Below are 16,938 nucleotides of genomic sequence, written 5' to 3' on the forward strand. Positions count from 1 at the left end.
GTCTGTTTTTATTAATAATTATGGTATTTAATTTTCTTTTCCTGTGATGTCTTAATGTGATTTTGTTATCAAGGTAGTGCTGACTTCATAAATTCAGTTGGGATGTGTTTGATTCTCTTGTCTTTCTTAAAGAGTTTGTGACTGACATTATTTCTTCCTAGAACGATTGATAGAATTCATCAGTAAAATCATCTGGATCTGGAATTTTCTTTTGGGGGATGTTTTAAATTATGAATTCAATTTCAAAGTCTATTCATGTTTTCTCTTTTCTTCATAGTCAATTTTAATCTCTTGTGTCTTGCAAGTCATTTTTCTAGTTTATTGCCAAAAAGTTTTTGGTAATATTTTATTATCCTTTTAGTTTCTGTAGAGTCTCTAGTGATCTTTCATGCCTTGTATTGGTAATGTTTCTTAAGTTTCTTTTTTCTTTTTCAGTCTAGCTAAAGGATTTTTATTTTAATGTAAATTTAATTTTTATTTTATTTGTAAATAAAGAGCTTTGCTTTCATTGATTTTTTTTTACTGCCGTTTGTCTCTTTTCTATTTAATTTATTTCTATTAATACTTTATGTTTTCTTCTTTTTGATTACTTCAATTTTAATTTGCTCTGTTAATTTCTGTGTTTTAAAACTTAGATCTAAAATCTTTTTTCTCTTTTAATGCAAGCACCTACTCTTTTTTTGTGAGGGGAGGGCTGCACAGCATGTGCAGTCTTAGTTCCCTGACCAGGTATGAAACCCATGGCCCCTGCATTGGAAGCAGAATTTTAACCAGTGGACTGCCAGTGAAGTCCCCAATCACCTCCCTAGGGATACTTGAAATGAATATATATGCGGCTACTGTTATATGAGGAATTCTATAAATATCTATTAGATCACAGTGGTTTATGTTATTCGAGTTATTTATATCCTTACTGATTTTCTGAATGATTGTTCTATTATTGCAACGTACAATGTGTATTTTCCTCAGGCTATTTTTAAGGTTTTATATTAGTCTCCTACAGTTTCATTATGATGTACTACCTGGATATGCATTTCTTTGTTGTTTTCTTCCTGCTTGGGGTTTGTTTAGCATCTTGAAGCTGTCTAAATATCAACCTATTTAAGATATTTGGAATATTTTCAGCCATAATTTATTCAAACGTTTTTTCTTCTCTCCTCTCTTTCTTTCTTTCTGGGACATCAGTTACATACATGTCAAATGACCTAATATTGTCCTTCAGGTCCTGATTTTCACTTCAGTTTTTCTTTTTTAAAGTGAAAGGTTTATTTAGATGCTTTTCATTTTTAAAAAAATGTCTATTTTCTGTCTAAGTTACTGCTGCTGTCTTCAACTTTACTGATGTTTTCTTCTGCAGTAACTAATATGCTTTTAATCCTCTAACCCTTGAGTTTTTCATTTCAGCGATTATATTTTTCTCATCTGTAGTTCTTTGTGTTCTTAAAATATTTTCCATTTTTCTCCTCATATTTATCTTTTCTTTTGTTCTCTAAATGAATGGGAATAGCTAAAGTTTTTACCTACTAATACTATATTCTCTATCATTTATAGGTTTGTTTTTATCATTTTTTTAATTAGTCAGGAGTCTCATTTATAATTCTTTGTATGTTTAGTAATTTTTGTTAGACTGTGAGCACTGTAAAATTTCTAATGTTGAATTCTGGATTTTGTTGTTTTTCTTTAAAGAGTGTTGGGCTTTGGTTCTGGCAAGAGCTAAATTACTTGAACATTTCTTTGATGTTTCCATGGCTTGTTTTTAAGCTTTTTAAGGGGAACTTTAGTAAAGTGATGTTTAGCATACAGGTGCAGGCTTATTTCAGCCTATTATTTTTCTGCGTTCTCTTTCATATATCCCTGTTTCAATACATATTCTCCACTCTAGAGGTGTGTGGTCAGAATTTAGATGTGTCTGAGCCTTGTGCAAGCTGGGAGAATTGTTCAGAGTACAGTAACTCCCTACCAGTTCCTGGTTTTATTGTTTTCTTGTTTTTTGTTTTTTTAGGAATTTTGAACTTTTCATTATTGTTACTCCTCATAGTATTTAGTGTGGTAAAATGAAAATTTGGTCTCTGTAATATGTAATTACTGATGGCTACCGATAGAAGAGGAATATAAATGACATTAGAATATATGGACTGTCATATTAGATGTATAGAAAAGTAGTTATTCAGTTTTTCAGTAAATTTTAAATATTTGACAAAATTGTAGTCTATAAATTATTTCCTTTTGCTTCCATGTAATTACAAAAACTACGTTGGTCCTTTTCTGTCCTTTTTTTTTCCCCCATGATCTTTCATCTCTCTTTCCAGGGACTCTTTTTTTTTTCACTCTCTTTGCTAATATGCTCAGAAATCCCAGCCATTTCCATAGCTTTAATATTTATCTTTATACAGATTATATCAGTGTATTTATTAATGTATGCATATAGTATATGCATACATATATGTGCATATGGAATAGTATATATGCATATAGAATAGTATATAAAAATAGTATGACAGACTGCTCAAACCTGTCTTCTGAGGTACAGCCCTGAATTTTCAAATTCTGGTTGATGGGTAGTTCTCTTTTATGGCCCATTTTCTTAAATAAAATATACCTAAAACCTGAAAGTTATATACTATCCCCAAAATATCTCCTCCTTTACATCTCTTTTCCTCTGAGTAACTCTCAACTCTTCTTTTGAGCCATCCTTTCCTGAAATCTTTGTCATTTTTGACTCCTCCTTCTCCTATAATTAAAATGCAGAGGTCCGTTAATTTGACCTTTTCAAGCTTTCTCATGTCTTTTCTCTCATTCAGATTTCCACTATAACATTGTTATTTATTCATTAAATAAATACTTGTTTAAATTCTATATGTGCTAGCATTTCTGCCCCCCAACAAGTAGGAATTATGTGGTTTCCATAATATAACATAGAAATGATAGGTCCCATTAAATACTTGTGAAATAACTCGATAAATGAAAATATTGGGTAGAACCATAAGAAATTATTGTTTTTCTAGGGTCAAAATGGTCAAATGTCAACAACTTTTTATACTCAACAAAAATATTTCTGATATGGAGAAAAATACATATTAAGTTATCCTTAAATAGTAACTTAATGACAAGTTCAAGTATGTTAACAGTTCAAGTTCAAGTATGTTAACACTAATATTAACATGTGTACAGTAATATTAATGTGTATAATTAATGTTAACAGTAATATTAATGTGTAAAATTTTCTTTCTTCAAACTATGTAACTTGACTTTTCTCTTATTTGTTTACCAGGAAACACGGAATTATCCAGAATCATATCCACAACTGCCAAGGGATGAAACAGTGGAGAACCCTCATCTCCAGAAGCACATTTTGGAATTAGCATCCATTCTGGATGTGCGAAACGTATTCCTTGAGAATACCATAGACGACTATTAAAGCAAAAATCCTCTTGTTGAAACACGTTTTCATTTGCCACAGATTTTAAATGGTGCAGTTTTCTAATGTGATGACAGATACATAGTGGTGTTATTTAGTTTTTATTTTTCAATTTAGGACCACCATTTTAAAAACAAACTGAAAAAAAAAATCGTTCAAACTTTTAGGGTAACTTTTAAAATACAGTCTTTCAGGTGTTTTATTAAAACCTTGATTAATCTTGGAATTTTTATTTTTTGGTTTTGAGGTATGGGTACTTACCTCTAACATCTAATCCTGCACTCAAATAGTTACTATTCTCACCCTGAGAAGAGTAAATCATTTATTTTTGTATAATGAGGAAGATCCAACTCTTATACTTGGACCTTAAATGTGTAGATTTGGAAAATATATAATTGTTCACAGAGGTGAAACTAGCCAGCATGGACTACTCAAAATCAAGATCATAGCCCTTCCATAATATTTCTTTTCATTCCAAGTTAGTATCAATAGGTAGAAAAATGTGTGATTCTTTGAAGCATAATCAAGTCATAATTCTTGAAAGTATTTAATTCGTTTAAATGCCGTCAAAATTTCAGAAACTGTAAAGCATTGATTTGTATCTGAAAAGCTAAATCTTTAATTGGGGTCTTTAGATGATAAATATCATTTGGAATGTGTGAGTCCTGTGCTGTCATGAGATATATTTGCATATTTTGTTTTCTTTGTAGTTTTTGAATGCCGGAAGTGAAAAGGAAGTGAAAAAGAGCAGCTTTTAAATCTTTCCGTCAAAAAATCAGATTGTTGGTTTCATGATCCAGTGTTTCCTTAGGAATTCCATTTAAACTCTTATTAATGAGATCAAGTTGGAAGGCTATATAGATTGAAGTTTGTGGCATACACTGCAGAGTTGGTCATCTTTTTGCCTGGTTCAGATTGATGAAACTTCAAAGTCAGAGATGTTATTAATATTAGTTGAGGGTAACTGAATTTATTATTTAACCTAAAATGGAAGTTGCTTTTGCATTGGCAATTTGGAACTGAGGTTTTTAGAAACTCCTTATATTCACTATTTTGTACTTCATGCACAAGTTTTTTTAATTATTTTATATAGGACTCAGTGTATAATATTTATAAAGATTTTTTAGTTATTTTCTTCCTTTTTATCCCCTTCATAAAATTCACAGGCACTAGCTATGATTTCTTACCCCTCTTTTGACTCCACAGCTTTCAGATTGAGAAATCTATGAATCAAAACCCCTTCTGCCTAATTTTCCATACAGGCTCACAGTCTACCTCTGGCAGTCCCAGGGGAAATGAGGTGTTTGCTGTTGGTGCCTCTTTCCTATGTTCCTAGGGAAATTTTACTGTAATATTTTAAGCTTGGTTTTTATTTCTGACATAGAGAATTATTTGGATCTAAGTTATGCATATACCTGTTCCAATTTGTTGGTTTTTCATCTGAAGTCTTAAAAGCTATTGTTCTTGGGTTGGGGGACTTTGTGGGTTTTTTAATTAACTTTTTAAAAGTCGGTTTTGTTTGTTATTTTAAACATTATTTCAGAAGTCTTTGGAAAAGCCCCAAAGAGAGATTTTCTTTGCAAGTGGGTTTTCATTGTCGGATAAAGACTACTTTCCTGTTTTTTCCCCAAGTACCTTACTAAACTTCATAGCTTTCTTTTCAAAACTGTTCACCTGGACTACAGCAATAGTTATCTGACCTCTTGTTTCAATTCCCCTGAAGTTCTGTGCCAGTAACGTTCCTAACAACACATATTGTCCTGTTCTCTGATGCTTAAAATAATATTTATCACCCTGAGCTTTATCCTCACCTGATTAACATAAAGAACAGTGGCTTGAGAACTGGGAGATCTGAGTTCTAATCCTGGCTTTCCTGGTAACTAGCTGCTTGTCCTTTAACAAATGTCTTCATGTCTGCTTTTTAGTACTCTTGCCTATAAAATGAAGGCCTTGGCCCAAGATTCAATCCAGTTCTCTGGTTCTATAATTAGAATTCTTGGTTCTGAAAGACTGATTTTCCCGCCCCTGCCGCTTGGAAAATTGGTTTCCTTTATTTTGATGTACACAATATTTCCTTTCCTAGATCATTTTTACCTAGTTTTTGTTCAAGAAAATATCTGGGTCCCACTTATTTGTTGTAGAAAGTAGTTCAGAGACTTTCTGGAAAAAATTAGAAGCTATGTTAGTAGAAATACGTTTGTCTAAGAACAAGGGATCTTAGAAATCACAGCCAGTGTTTAGATGATGACATTCCTCCTTAAGCTAATAGTACTGTAATTCCTTACCAGTGGTTAAAAATTTAAAGTGAACTGATCTTGAGAGCAAAGCTATACTAGAAAATTCTAAACTATCGTTTCATTCACGTGTATTGAGCAACAACTGTTTTCCAGATTTTGTCCTAGGCATTAGTCAAACAAAGTAGACTTAAACATCCTTGTCTTCATGGAGCTTATATTCTAGTAGAAGAAATCAGGCAATAAATAAAATACATAATTTATGTTAGAAAGTTTTAAACAGGATGAAGAAAATTCAAGAGTGTGCTAAGGAAAATTTTTTTTGTTTGTTTTTAGAGAATAAAGTTTCAAAGACTGATCAGTGTAGGCCTTCTTGGAAAGATTACATTTGTCCAAATATGTCATATTCCTTTGTCTTATCTTTTTTTTTTTAATCATGTAATTTTGAAACATACACACTGTTTAATGAATGCTCTTGGACTCATTACCCAGCCTTTACATTTTAAAGTAAAAGTGAACCAGGCTCTTCCGTCCATGGCATTTTCTAGGCAAGAGTACTGGAGTGGGTTGCCATTTCCTTCTCCAAGGAACTTCCCAACCCAGGGATCAAACCCAGGTCTCCCACATTGTAGACAGACGCTTTACCGTCTGAGCCACCAGGGAAGTCCACATTTTAAGGCCTTACTTTAATCAAGGAAGAAGAAATGAAAAAGGACAATCACTTAATGGTAAGGGCAAGATGGCAGTGACAGAGAAGAATCTCATTTTTTTTCAATGTGTCCTGCCCCCCTTTATGAATATTAAAATGGTAAATCCTTTATTTTTAGAATTCATAGAAATTTAAATTTTGGAACGAAAAGCAAAGCAATAGGAAAGAACGCTTCTTTTGCTTTCAAATCACACAAACTCCCCTCCTGGAGATTCTGATACAGACTCTCACCTCACTTAAGAATCACTATAAACAAAGTAGTGTAAAAGTGCAAGAAGTAAGTTATGTACAAACAAAATGAAAATTAAATACAAAACAAAATCTTTCTTTATCCATATGTTTCTGAAGTCGGTAAAGCAACTGTCTTCTCTGTTTTACAGAAGAGAAAACTGAGACCCTCAAAAGCTGTCAGTTTTTTCCATAAAGATGGAGCCAGAACTAAAACTCAGATCTCCTATTCTCAGCCCAGTCTTTCCCGGTAGCTCAGGTTACTTTCTATGACAAACAAGAAAGAAGTAATTAGAGATTTAGATCTTGGCACAAAAGTTATGGTATTTGTTTAATATATCAAATATTGAAACCAGTAAATCAGTCAGCCCTAGCAAAATTTTATTTATTATTTTTTAAAAATCGACAAGTCAGACACTTTATCTTTGATTTTAGCCAGGATATATTTGTTGTGTATGTTTATGTGTGTGATTTCTTCCTAGGAAGTGGTGCTCTCAAAAACCTCTCAAAGCACATAGAATTTATTGTTCTCTTTATATTTTTACCAAGTTGAAATGTTTTGAGATTATAAAAGGAAAGTGCAATCTAGTCATGACTGAAATTTTCCTCATAAAGGATCTGAGTTTTATTTTTTTCCTCACTGTGGCTACTACGCTTTGTTTTCTTCTTGCAATAGAATTCCCTGTAAGACATTAGGTGGTTATTGCACTGAATTTCTTTGTGGTAAAGGGAAAAGCAACAAATCTGATTTATATATCAATTAGGGGAGCTTTTGTTGGTATTCTTTTCCTAGTTTAATCTCTGACGTGCCTGAGTTAGTAACTTTCTGTGTCTTAGAAGGGTTTTGGACTCAGTTGAAAAATCTTGTACTTAGTTATCCACAGAGACTTGTAATCAGTCTGATAGAGAACATTGTAGACAGGAAATGTAGTAAGGTACCAAGGTCTGCAAACTTGGCTACTGCCTGTGATTCAGTACCACCTCCCCACCCTAAGTGAGTAAATAGATTTGATATGAATATGAATGTTATGAATCTCCTGGTGATATTTTGGGTGTTTATGTTCCTGTATGTGTGTTTGGAGAGTATTAAGGATATTTACATTGAGGGCTCTTTCGTTGTCCTTATTTATTTGAAATTATTTTATTTGCAATGGCATGTATATATTTTGGTGATGCTGAATGCAATCTCTGTGTATGATTTTTGTATATATGTACATAGCTGTAAATGTATGATATGCAGTGATACAGTATGTGTATATTATATACCCATACCCATTGTGGGCTGAATTTATTTAAGTTCTGTGAGGACATCATAGTGGCATTGTTCATGCTGCTGTATTAGGTTGTGGTTGTATCTCAATCATGAGCCTCTATTTTGAGGGGCTTGTGTTTGGGTAAAATGGGCTATTTTGGAATTGAAATTAGGATATGAAGATCTTAAGAGAAAGCTGGATATTCTTAGCTTTAAAAATCATCTGCCAGTTTTCATTTAAACTAATGATAAATTAGTGATATAAACCTGAAAAACCTAAGTATGTGAAACTGAGACACCAGCAGGTTCTTAAGCTATATTAGTCCTTTATTTTCTTGACTGTAGTTGGGTATTATTACTTAGTAACATATGTATTTATATTGAGAATCAAGGGGCAATGGAAAAAATTACTTTGATTACATTTCAAAATAAATAGGAAAATGTCCTAATAGGGAAATGCTCCTAATTGCCATTTTAATACCTGCTACCACAGTTTAATTTTGGAAGAATTTTTTTTTTTTCACTAGTGTGTCTCATTTTATATGTCTCTATGAGGCAAAAAAGGGGGCATTAAGTAGGAGAAGGCTTTACTTAGGTGGGGTTGAATTTAATGAGGAACAGGAGGTTGATAAACCTGTATATTTGCAGCAGCTGTGATTAATTAAGTTCTGTCTTGGCATTTCTAGCTATAGATTTTTCTTAATTGGAATTGCATATCAAAGATGAGTCCACTCATCTGCGAAAATGCTTCCAGTGAATAAAATGCCTCCAGATGTATTTCTTTGTCTCTGTGAGACCACTGTGTTCTGCAAATTGATATATTCACACGTGAAGCAGGATTCTTAACAGTAGGTGTGTGGCATGCTATATGTAAAAGCAGGGCCTTCAAGCCTCTCCCAAGAATGACAGGTAGGGGAGGCTAAGAGGATAGTTGGTATGTGCCGCCAATATGTAAACCTATGGAAAATCACAGAGATCAGCGCTCGGCTCCTCCTGTCTTCACTGGGCATGTTCATTTGCATGGAAGAGTGTAGGAGATGTTTTAATATACACTTGAATATATTCACCACAAAAATTAAGTGGGTTTTTTTTTTTGCATGATAAAGTATAACTGCAAAAAACTGTTTACCCTATTCTTCTTCAGAAGATTAAGTCCATCTGATCCAACTTGAAATTATCTTAAAAAGTCAGGAATCAATCATCCCCCAATGTTACATTTGCCTCTTCACTGTAGTTTTAATATAACAGCCAAGTACTCATAACACTTCTCAATTAAAATATTACATTTTAAATAGTTATAATAGCTTTTTTCTTAAACACATAAAATTTGGCAGTGTACTATTTCTGAGAAAATCAGTGAAAACATTCATAGTGTCTGATGTTTTAGTAACCAAGTCATTTATTGCAACTGGAAAGTAGCAGAGCAGATGTTATGCTATTTAAAATTCATGGAACTGACTCAGCTTAACGTGGACATTGATTTGAGGAGAGCAGCAATAGAAAGTGTAGTAGATGAGATTGACATTGTGACTGTGACCTCTGGCTCTCTGACAGTTGTCAAGCCAGTCACTTTGCAGTTAAATAAAAAATTGCTTAGAAAACCATGCCCTCTCCCCGTTCTCCTGCTGTCTTAGACATCGATACTTTATACCTGCTCACGCTGTGCCTCCAGTCTGTCACTGGATACCATGACCACTTTACCTTAAAAAAAGTTTTTTTTAAGGCAATTCATCTTACTCAAACTAGAATTTCAAAACATAGTATTATACTGTGTTCCAGCTTCACTGAATTTTTGAACACAGATATTTATTAAACATGCCTTGTGTTTAAGGAAGAATAACCGATGTGTGAATGGAAACAGTCACCTTTTGAAGGGAAGGATGTCAGAATGATGCTGGAGGGACATGCCCTTAAATGAGTATAAAGACAAATGTATTAAGTGGAATTAGCTTGTTGATGCCATAGAAATATTTCCTTTGGAATTCTGTAGATATGAATTGTTTTCTTAAGCTAAAATTGATATTTTTCACTTTATTGGTTTGGTGTAATATTGACTTTTGAGAAAAATTCCATTTCATATAACATTGTTCCTTAATAGCTGAAGCACCATTGCTTAATTTAAAAATATTTTTGTTAATTAGTGTTTTTAAAATTTTTTTAAATTAATTATCAAACTATTCTAAGCAGTATGATTTTTTAAAAAAACATATTTGAACAAGACTTCAGAGATCTTTAGTAGTTTGAGATATAGTAATTCTGCACTCCAGATTCACTTAATCATCAAGGTTGAATTTGGTCATAGAACAAACTATAAATTGGGAATATTTTCCTATTTTGGTGGTTAATTCCTGTCTATATCCTAAGACAATCATCTTTTTAGATGTAGTATTGTTTATTGAGATGTTGGTAATTTCAGGGTTCAAATTTCATTTTACTTTTCTGATAGGCTTATGAAATAGTTAACAGCCTGAGGGTTTATGTCACTTTTCGGAATGAGATGGTAAATTATAGCTAGCCTTCCTTTAGGCGTGCAGTAAACATTTGAAATTTTGTGTTATATCACTAATATTCTTTTCTCTTTTGACGCTGTCGTGAATGTCCACTTATCTATGATTGAAAATTAAGATTTGTAAACATTACGATTTGACCCCTAAGTCTTCTCAAACATCAAATCAGTAAGATCAACCATTGTAAAATACAAAATGGTCATATATGTTAACCCAAAGTAATCATTTCCAAACCATATCAAAATAAACACTCTAAATACAAAAATCTTATTCCTACACTTCTTTGCATGTTACTTTTTTCTAGATTATGTGTTGTGATGCATCAAAAATCTGCAGGAAAAATTGCTTAAAATGTTTTAGGGCAATAATTTTTATTCCTGTTTCTTGCAGAATGAGGTTTTTTTTCTTTTTTTAAGAAAAAACTCTTTTATTTACCTTTTATTTAAAAGAACTCAATGGTTCGGTAAAATATCTTAGGATTTTGTGTTTGTGGCTTTTTATAGTTATGTGGTTACATTCCTTTTGTCCCATAGATCATATGGCTAGTTCTCCAGCTGATTTTTATTTATTGTTTTTAATAAACCTTGCCACTCAACAATCAGATATATTTTGGAGGCTTCTTCCTGTCAAAGTAGAAAGGTTTTAGGTAATAAGGCAGATGCAGTGTCCTACATTTTCACAGTAGAGCTTACAAGTGAAAGGATTTATTCAAATAGCTTATCTTCACTCTGTAGCACCAGTAAAAGTAGTGGTTTCATTAATCATTGAATGTGATGAAGCAGTTTTAAGTCATTTCCTACTTAGCTCGAAAGAATTTTGTCATTTCAGGCCAAAATGACATTATTTTCTCCAAGTAGTTTTCCATTGTAAGGTTGAATATCTTTTTATTTATATCATCACTAAGGGTTAAGATAATCAAATAGGAATTAAAATAAGTTATACTTGATCTATTTTCCCTGAAAATAATGGTGAACCTATTGTCTATATTATGGATATTAGGCAGAAATGCACTTGTTTCGATCATAGAAGAAATTACATTTGGAAAATATAATTATTTGATTTTCTAGTGGTGTGAAATACTTTTTAAAAATTGTGCTTGTCTGTAACTGAAATGTTATAGAATTGTAACACTATAAGGATTCTAGAGTTATATTTATTAGCTCTCTTTGAGAGATTGAAGCACAATAATTTTCACGTAACCGTACTTAAACCAAGTGCTGCTAATCTGTTGTGCAAATGATGAAACTATTTGGTTGCCTATCTAGCTATTCACAAATCACTGTAATCCTTGAAATGTAGTCTTGTTGCTCATCTATATTAAATTTTGGGTATTGTGGGTTAATACTTTAGAACAAAATCCATCAGCTCAGCTCGGTGAGCCCAACTAACCATTTGGATTCACTAGTTTTATATGTGTTCTCAATAGAATTAAATTTGAAGGGGCTATTTACTATCAGTGACTAAGGGGGAAAATTATATTGTCAATATCATTTGACTTGAACGATTGTGGTATTGTAAAAGTCTTACCTGTTGTATTTCTAAATTGCTTAAGCCATACATACTCTTAAGGATTTTTTTATTGTGTTCCTTTTTAGCAGCCTTTTTCTGCTATGTCTGTATGGTTAATATGTCATAGATTTTAGAAATTAAGAAGTTACCAGAACAGTTTATTTTCCTGATCATCACTTTTGACTCTTGTGTGATATGTGATTTGTCATAAAGGATAGCAAGCCTTCTACTACTTCACTAAATGAATTTCAGAGTAAACACTGTGATTCTGCAGAGGATTCAGTAGGCCCTTGAGTTTCCAATGTTTTCTTCTGTTACATGGTGCCTACCACCTTGAGGGCACTTAAATACTAGAGGATGAAGAGTTAAACATTGTTTTGATGTTTACTGAATAACAGGATTACAGAAGATTTGATTTTTGTTGTCAGTGTATTGAAGACATTTTTGCATTGCTAAATGTTCTCTCTAGGAATGTGATTACATTCATCAGGTGTGAACTCTTGTAAATGAATTTTGTATCCTGAATTCACATATATATTAAGTGTATCATCGATATAAAAATAAACATTAAAATTATTTGCTTAAAGTTTTTGTTACTTCTTCAGAATTGCTGACAACGTAAGTGGTAAACTGGACAAGGTTTGCTTCTTTCAGATAATTCTTCAGACACTTGAAAAATTTGAGGTTTAGGATTCGTTGGTATTGTTGGCAGTCTGTAAATTTCTTCTGAATCCTAGTCTTGGTTTTTTCCCTGCCCAGCTCCTCGTGGTCAGAACTGGGACATGCTGATGGCGGAATTGTTTCAGGGGATTGAGATGAAGCTGCTGGCGCTCTGGCTGGAGTTGGGTTTGGGCAGAAACACATAGAGCTTCAGTGTGGAATGTCTGCCTCAGTTGGCATTGAGTCTGGAGACCCGATGTAGGCTACCCGTTTGTACTATAACTTTGTACAAGGCAGTTTTACCTGTCTGGCCTTCCTTCATCTGTCAAAAGTTGGAGGCCCATTCATGACTAGTGAAATGAACGCAGTAGTGTGCTGACACTAATGTGGTTTTTCTAATGATTGAATGTGCTAAATAACAATGGTAAAAAAGCCTCTTGATGACAGTGAAAGAGGAGAGTGAAAAAGTTGGCTTAAAGCTCAACATTCAGAAAACTAAGATCATGGCATCTGGTCATTGCCACTTCATGGCAAATAGATGGGGAAACAGTGGCTGACTTTATTTTTCTGGGCTCCAAAATCACTGCGGATGGTGATTGCAGCCATGAAATTAAAAGACGCTTGCTCCTTGGAAAGAAAGTTACGACCAACCTAGACAGCATATTAAAAAGCAGAGACGTTACTTTGCCAACAAAGGTCCATCTAGTCAAGGCTATGGTTTTTCCAGTGGTCATGTATGGATGTGAGAGTTGGACTATAAAGAAAGCTGAGTGCAGAATTGATGCTTTTGAACTGTGGTGTTGGAGAAGACTCTTGAGAGTCCCTTGGACTGCAAGGAGATCCAACCAGTCCTTCCTAAAAGAGATCAGTCCTGGGTGTTCATTGAAGGGACTAATGTTGAAGCTGAAACTCCAATACTTTGGCCACCTGATGCAGAGAGCTGATTCATTAAGACCCTGATGCTGGGAAAGATTGAGGGCAGGAGGAGAAGGGGACGGCAGAGGATGAGAGGTTGGATGGCATCACCGACTCAATGGACATGGGTTTGGGTAAACTCTGGGCATTGGTGATGGACAGGGAGGCCTGGCATGCTGCGGTTCATGGGGTCGCAAAGTTGGATACGACTGAGCGACTGAACTGACTGAAGATTCTGAAAACTTTTCTTTCAATGACTTGGATTGCAATATAAAATGTGTAGCCTACAGTAGATCACAGGCACAAAACACAAGTGACAAAGCGCGAGCTCCCAACACTGATGTATGGAGCCACAGGCTCCCGAGTGAGGAAGGAGACAGGGACATGCAGGGTGCAGACTGGGGTGCAGAAAGGAAATGAAACGCTGGGTCGGCCCAACGCAGCCACGGCCTGAGGTTTCTATGAAACAAGTTGGCACCACCGCAGCCATCGGTTCTTTCCCTTTTGCCACCCGGCTCCTACCACTCCCCCTGCTCCGCACCGTCCCCTATTTTGGAAACAAAAGGAAAAGAAAGGCTTCTGGTACCCACTGTTCCTACGCGGGTCTGGCCGCTTGCTGACGTGGCGGGCCGGCCTCAGGGAGCGGCCAACCCCGCGCCTGTGCCCGCGCCCTCCAGCGGTTCCGGTCCAACCGCCTTCCCGAAGCTGGCGGAGGCCACGCTCAGGCGCATGCGCGCGGTGGGCCGGCCCCGCGCCCAGCCACTTCCGGCGCGCTGGTGGAAGTGCGGTTCCGGGTCGCTGCTCTGCTCGCCGGCCGGCCGTGGGGGCTGGTGACGCGGGCCGCCGCTCACGAGAGGCCCCGGAGGCGGGGCTCTGCCGGCTGCCCAGAGAGCGGCAGGTGGGCGGGGGTGGGGGCCGGAGACGGGAGCAGGCCTCTATTTCCCTCGGTGGCCTCGGTGTGCCCCCAAAGCGGCGCCGACTGGGTTGCCCAAGACCCAGGGCGTGGGGGGGGGGGGGGTGGGCAGTGCCAGGGTGCCGGACAGGGCGAGGGTGGGGGCAGAGGCGGGCTCTTCGGCCTGGGAATCTGGAACCTGGGGTCCCGGAACTGCCCCCCGCCACCTGCGCGACCTTAGACAAGTCACTCTTCCTTTCTGGGTCTCAGTTCCCTGCTGTCAAGTGGGAGAGACATTGGGTTCCTCCTGGCTTTGACAGTCCACGTACGGGCGGGTCTGGAGGAGCCTGAGTGAGTGGGATCCAAACTGCCGTGGCAGGTGTCTGGCCCCCCGAGCATTTGGCAGCCGTCTTCCAAGTTTGCCGTCCTTTTAATCAGCGATTTTCTGAATGTGAGTCAAGGCTGGGTTCTGGCCAGGTAAACAGTGTGTGACTGTCAGAATCAACTGAAATAAATACTGGCCCTGGGAAAACCTTAATCTCATTGAAGTTGTTGTGCTCACGGCTCCCAAGGCGAAATGAGTTTACCCGCTTACTACAATGAGAGATTCTGTTCTTTGTGCCTTTAAGTGAAACTCTTAGGCAAATCACAAATGCAAAAACCAGAGTGAGAGAGTAGTAGACCACTGAGGATTATGGTAATAACAGGTTTTCTCTCCCCCCCCACCCCCCGCCTTGATCCTTTCTCCCTCTTCTTCCACTCTGCCCCTCCCCCAACATTTTGACCTTACACTTGAGAGGAAATATCCAATGCATTTTATCTTTGTCTTCATGCAGGACAGAAAGCTTTGACCTCCAAGCTGTTTTAAATCTAATAGATAAGCCAGGTGAGTAGGTGGTTTACAGACATTGACGGTAAACTTTTGAAGAATTGCACAGACTTAAATGGATGCTCACAAGTGGTAAGCAGTCATTTGTAGCTCTTAGAGCTTCATCATTAGAGGTCTTAGAGTAGAGCTTAGATATCCACCAGAAAACATAAGGTTGGAACCAGATTGTTAATGTTTCATGCATGATAGGAGGAAAAGATGTTTGAATCTGGTGTGTAGTATCACAGAAAACATTGTACAAAAAAGAAACTAACTTGAGGTAATTTTAATCACTCTTTAAGAAAACCACACAAAGTTTCCAGGAAACATTTAAGGATGTTTCCTGATACAGTGTAGTTGGCTGGCTTTCCTATATTTTTTTTAGAAAAAAGTTGTCAACATTTTCTAGTGAACAGCTGATTCCACACCATCTTGGAACATCAGAACATTACATCTTTTCCCTGTGTTGAGTTACATGTTTTTGTCTAAACTGTAGTCATACTTAATATTATTAGGGGAAGAATTCAAAAACATTATGTTAATGTTTCCCCTGGGAAATTTTACTTAATGTGTTGTATGCCACAGCCAATGTGATGTAGTTTAAAAAAAGAGTAAGGACTTGTGGGTTCCTGGGTTCCAAAGCACTGCACTTTAGCCACACAGTCTTTGGCATATTACTTCACCTCCCTAAAACTGGATTTTCTTATCTGTATATGCGCCTGTCACACCTGAGTGCTTTGTAAATGTTTAGTAATTGTGTCCTAGTAAGTGTGCATGTAAAATTGTGAAACTTAATTTTGAAACCTAAGCTTAACAAAGCAACCCAGATAAGAAATTTCTCTGATGTTTAATTTAGAGCTCTCTTTCATCTGATTTATAGATACTCCTGTGCCACAAGCCTTTGGCCCACATTTCAGTGGGAATGCAGCTAGTTTGGATAACTGGACCTTTTTAGGCACCTGTCTCGGAATTCCTGGTTGCTGGCCTAACGATTGTTGTAGCGGTTCAAGCACTGGTCATAAGTACAGGATAGCCACACAGCAAAATGTTTGCAAAACTGAAGAAGAAAATTGCAGAAGAGACTGCTGTCGCTCAGAGGCCAGGAGGTGCTACTAGGATCCCACGATCAGTGAGCAAAGAGTCCGTTGCCTCCATGGGAGCTGACTCAGGAGATGACTTTGTAAGTACCTTTTGTAGTTCTTAATATTTGGTACAGCCTCATTATATTTAAAAAATAGTTATTTCACGGAATCATTCTGATAAGTATTTTCTTTTAAAATTGCAAAGATGATTTGTAGTTTATATCTGATTCTTCTTACTCCGAGGTGCTTTTCTATTTTTTTTTCGCGGGTCTCTTTCCATGTTCTCTACTTTCTCCTCTTGTACTCTTTTTTCCATCTATATAAAGCCTTGTGCATCATCTTTTGTATTTTGTTTCTCAGCGTACTTGGCCTGTTGTCTCTGCACATATATATACTTTTAAGTCATTGTTACTTAATGAAGTCTGTGCATTTGGCATGGAATTAGCCAGGGAATTACCACTGTTTTTATGGGAAAATTGATGAAAAGATGGCACCGATGGCTGCACATTGTCCCTTATTTGTAAAGTACCTTTGTAGTTGGAAAGATTTGAGAATGCTGTGTTAAGTAAGTATCATGCCTTAGGATTAAAATTGTGTCTGTGGCATATGACAGGATATTCTTAAAGTCAGATAAGTTAAAACAAATTATTTATAATGCTTGATA

The 16,938-nt window shown here is 36.2% G+C and overlaps 2 protein-coding genes across 3 annotated transcripts in view; both read left to right on the forward strand.

The window, feature by feature from the left end:
- SCAI (suppressor of cancer cell invasion) overlaps positions 1-3,418 on the forward strand; it is a 99,806-nt gene extending 96,388 nt beyond the window's left edge. Inside the window, exon 17 of the mRNA XM_068966253.1 lies at positions 3,272-3,418. Coding sequence (XP_068822354.1) covers positions 3,272-3,418 — 147 coding nt within the window. The remainder of the gene's footprint in view (positions 1-3,271) is intronic.
- Positions 3,419-14,242: 10,824 nt separating this feature from the next.
- Positions 14,243-16,938, forward strand: part of GOLGA1 (golgin A1) — a 47,227-nt gene continuing 44,531 nt past the window's right edge. For both annotated transcript variants that reach the window (XR_011144815.1, XM_068969995.1), the window contains exons 1-3: positions 14,243-14,330; positions 15,161-15,210; positions 16,073-16,372. Coding sequence is in view for 1 of the 2 variants with exons in the window: in XM_068969995.1 (XP_068826096.1) it covers positions 16,238-16,372 (135 nt within the window). In the remaining variant the exon portion in view is untranslated. The remainder of the gene's footprint in view (positions 14,331-15,160; positions 15,211-16,072; positions 16,373-16,938) is intronic.

This window comes from Capricornis sumatraensis, chromosome 1 (assembly GCF_032405125.1).
Source record: "Capricornis sumatraensis isolate serow.1 chromosome 1, serow.2, whole genome shotgun sequence".
NCBI classification, from domain to species: Eukaryota; Metazoa; Chordata; class Mammalia; order Artiodactyla; family Bovidae; genus Capricornis; species Capricornis sumatraensis.